We start from the raw sequence: 4,608 nt of genomic DNA on the forward strand, positions 1-4,608 counted from the left end.
TAAATAAAGTGCACACATAGCCTAATGCAAAACCTCTAATGAATGAACGTGATAACCGTCACTGGTTTCGTAACCCTCTAACACAACAAATGCGACAACCGCCACTGGTTAATCACATGCATAACTCCCGGAATCTAACCACACTCAGACAAAGTACCAAACACCGGGTGAAGTCACTCAGACAAATCACCGACACTATCAACTGAGGTACAATCACTACAGATCGAATACCGACTTTAACAACTACGGTACAATCACTACAGATCGAATACCGACTAGAACAACTGCGGTACAATCACTACAGATCGAATACCGACTAGAACAACTGCGGTACAATCACTACAGATCGAATACCGACTTACCGGTATAGTCACTCAGACAAATACCAAGCCCCGCTCACCAAGAATCCCGTAGGATTAAGTACTCCACTCACACAACCACACCTCGTGGTCCACTCCCGCAACCACGTATTGAACCCCATAAAATCCCTCAACCATTTGGGTGGACCCACTCTCGCAATCACACCCCGTGGTCCACTCCCGCAACCACCTCTTACCATGGACGCATGAGCATACGATACCCTTACCTATACCAATGCAACCACAATACATATATTATCACAATCATATGTAATCTCCCAACAAGCATGTCAACACATATATTTCATCAAATACTATGTCAGACAAGTAACCTCATGTATTCATCACGAACTCATATCGAGAATACATAATACAAACATGCCAAGCACTCATAAATAGTGCACAAACAAACACACAAAGCATTCACAACAACAAGCATACAACTATGCTATCGACGGAATTTAATACGGAAGTAATAAGGTGCCCTTACCTCGGCAAGCTTCCAACACAACCAACTTCACACTATTCTACACTTTCGCGCGCCCTAAAATAAGCAGCGTACAATCCATAAGTTTCTCCCAAATTTTTTTTAACGAAACTAAACCTATCCACAAAGGTCTAGAGGTGTCTAAGGCACTTCCTAACACTCGGATAGTGATTCCAAGTTCTCCCCATAGTGATTAAAAATTCACGAAGTTAAATGCACTATTTCTTGCTACGCGAAAATAATTTCGTTTCAAAACAAACTATGAAACACATTTAGTTCCAACCCAAAGTAATCAATTCCACACACTAAAACCATTTGAAAGCAACCCATGAACTCTTTAAAAAATTTCACAAAAATAAAAGTTTACTCGCATCACAAGTTACAAGTTTTTCCTTTCAAATAAAAACCCTATAACCATTCTTTTAAAACCTATGATCACTCACTAATATCATGATCATTTTCTTATCATTGTGGACTTAGAAAATTTTGAAACTCTTGATCCTTTAACAAGGGGGGTGCCACGGCCAATCAACAAAAACAAGGCCAACACTCACAATTTTTCCATTACAAAATCCTAGTGATAATCTACTAGTTCTTAAAGTCATTTAATTGATCAATCAAACCATTTTAAGAATTCAAATCAAAATTTCTAAAATGTTCATCAATTACTCAAGAACACCAAATTATAATTTTTCTTGTTTCTCAAAACAACTTAATAATCTAACATCCATTTTGTCACAAAGTTCATAACTAACTTCAAAAATAAATTCACAAAACAATTACTCATGGTTATGATCATTTCAAATTTTCTCATCAAAACCCTAACTCAAAATTTTGTGAAAACTTAAATCACCCTGGGAATCAACACCTACTTAACTTAAATGTACTAGTTAAACCCTCATGAACACTTTTATGTAACCAAAACTAAATGAAACTAAATTCTAGGAAATTTTCTCTCAAGAACATAATCATATTTTTCTTAACATCTAAGAGTTTGAACCAATCAAAAGAAGGGAGGAGGTTAGTTACCTCAAGTGAAGGTGATTTCCTTAGCAAGTCTATGATCCAAAGAGCAAGAATCCAAGCTTTGTAGAAGAAAACAAAATTTGAATGAAGAAGGTGGTGAGGAAATGGAGTATTGGCCGAGGAAGAGAAATGAGGGAGTATATATCATTCTTGCTCTTTGATTCAATGTGGTATAACATCATTCCTAATGTGGTCTTGATCAATTTTGGCCATTGGATCAAAAGGCAAAGTCTCTAGGCCAATCCTAGCCCTTGGAATAAGTCTTGGTCACCAAGACAACTTTCATAAATATCTAGATATTTTCCTTCTCACGCCTCACAGCTCTCGCGCGCCGCGACGAACAAAACTTGTAAAAACAGAAAACCTACGGAATAAAAGTCCGTCTTAAGACATTTCCAAAACTTATCGCCGAATCTTTTTCCGCGACTGTAATTTTCTTCCACACTCCTGAAAATTATTCTCAGGACATATCCTAACTCGCGCAGATATATAAAACTTCCATCTAAAATTCTACGGAATTCAGAAGCCGTAAAATTTTACAACAGCGGGTAAAATTCCTACTCGTTTTTCCAAAAACAAGAATAATCCAAAACTCGTCATTCTGAAAATGCATAAACCTTCTCATACATAAAAGAGGATTACAGCCCAAAAGTCTGTGCCTTTTCAGCGCACGAGTACAAAACAGACTTAAACTCAGCAAAAATGCCGCTATTACAACGATACTTACAAAACGACTTAAACAAAAACCCTAAAACTTTTATCCAATATTTATTTTCCTTACACAAAATAAACTGTGAAATTACGGGTCTTACAGCTAGGGTCTCCTTGATTGTTGAGAATGTTTAGCCCTATATGGAGGATATCAATGCCAATAATATGCCAATAATTGTGGTAGAACTGGGCAGGAAGCCCATCAGGTCCAAGGGCAGCCAGAGGTTTTAAGTCTTTCATTGCTAGATACACCTTTTCCTTTGTATAACTTTCATTCAAGAGCTGATGCATATCCTGTGTAATCTTACCTTCTACTACTTTCACTGCCTCCTGGATGTCTTTAGTGTCCTGGTGGGAAAAGAGGTGTTGGAAGTGGTCAATGAAAACCTGCTCAATTTTATCTTCTTCATAGTGAGTTTGCCCTTGATAATCTTTAATCGAGTAAACAGTCACTTTCGTCCCTGAAAGTGTCACTCGTTGTCCTAACAGTCCCTGAAACAACAAAAAACATTTAAAAGTCCCTGAATCAAACTTCCGTTAGTCAGAATGATCACTGACGTTATCTTTCTGTTTGTTTTTAAGATCTGTCCCCAAATTTGGACACATTGAACCAAGATGTGGTAATTTTCAGTGACACCTATACAAGAATTAAAATGACAGTAAAAACTAAAATTTCCTAAATAAAAACAAATACAATAAAAATGAACAAAAACAAATCTTCATCTTCTTTCTCCTCTCTTCCTCACAAACCTCCATCAAGCATCAATATGTCAAACCCACCTTCCATTTTTTTCAAAAATATTTTGGATTAAATAATAGAAATTCATACCAACTCCTACCTCTATCTTCAAACTTGAAAAAAGAACATTCATTTAAATATGAGAAACATTAATCTACTAACTTATAAAGTAAATTGACACAAATAAATACCCCCAAAATTATCACAATAACAACAAGTTTAAGTAAACAAATAAGAGAGAGTAAGGATGGAAATTGACCCATGAAGGTTGTGAACAAATAGGTCGATAATTGGTAAAAGTTGGCAAAGAAAAGTTCCACATATCTTCCACTAAATCAAGACCTTGTTCTTGTATCAACAACAACCACTTTACCAACTATCGACCTTGGTAAATTGTTTTGTGAAGATGCAATTGAGCTAGAGAAGTTAGACAAAGCTTGTAAATAATGAGTTTTCTTCCATGTTTGAGTCAATCATTTCTCCTCTCTAATTATCACAATAACAAGTTTAAAGTAAACAAATAAATCTCGGATCTGATTTTTTTGAACTTTCTGCTCTCTTTATCTCTTGAACTTCTTTTGTTGATTTTGGAAAATATGATTATTCATTTAGTTTTATTCTAATAGAAGAGGGGGTGAAATATGGAGAAATTTGATTTTTTTTTGTTATGGTTTTTTGTTGGGTGAGAAGATGAATTCTCGGAAGGGATAATTGGTTGAAGATGAGTTTATTATGAATTTTGGATGAATTTTTCTATTGTTTTTTTTACTATTTTGTTGTATTTTTTTATTTACAATTTTTTTTATGCTCACTTTCAATTTGATCCTTGCTTAGGTTGCTGTAAAATTAGAATAAAAAATTGTCACATATTAGTCCAACATGTCAAATTTTGGTACACATCATATAAAACAAACAGAAAGATAACGTCAGGGACCATTTTGACTAACGGATATTAAATTCAGGGACTTTAAAATATTTTTTGATGATTCTGGGACTTTTATGACAGCGAGTGACACTTCCGAGGACTAAAATGGCAGTTTACTCATCTTTAATCATCTCAATAGTGTTCTTGTGCTTTCTGATATTAGCTTTCATATGGTAGTATTTAGTATTCTTATCTCCCTGCGGGAGCCATATAACTCTAGATCTTTGTAGCCACCACATTTCTTCACACTCAAGAATATCATCCAGCTCCTTCTCTTTCTTTTTAAGTTGCTCCATACCATGGTGAGTGCCCTTATTGTCACTTAAGTGTAGTAATTCTTCTTGTAAGATTTTGATACGTT

At 35.3% G+C, this 4,608-nt stretch overlaps 1 protein-coding gene across 1 annotated transcript; it reads right to left on the reverse strand.

Moving 5' to 3' along the window:
- Window positions 1-2,649: 2,649 nt before the first annotated feature.
- LOC123886662 lies at window positions 2,650-4,070 on the reverse strand. Its single transcript, XM_045935957.1, has 2 exons — window positions 3,582-4,070; window positions 2,650-3,075 (listed from the first exon to the last, which is right to left on the reverse strand). Exons 1-2 carry the CDS (start codon window positions 3,642-3,644, stop codon window positions 2,650-2,652), a joined length of 489 nt encoding a protein of 162 aa, XP_045791913.1. The 5' UTR covers window positions 3,645-4,070.
- Window positions 4,071-4,608: the final 538 nt, after the last annotated feature.

Source organism: Trifolium pratense, linkage group LG5 (genome assembly GCF_020283565.1).
Source record: "Trifolium pratense cultivar HEN17-A07 linkage group LG5, ARS_RC_1.1, whole genome shotgun sequence".
Lineage (NCBI taxonomy): Eukaryota > Viridiplantae > Streptophyta > Magnoliopsida > Fabales > Fabaceae > Trifolium > Trifolium pratense.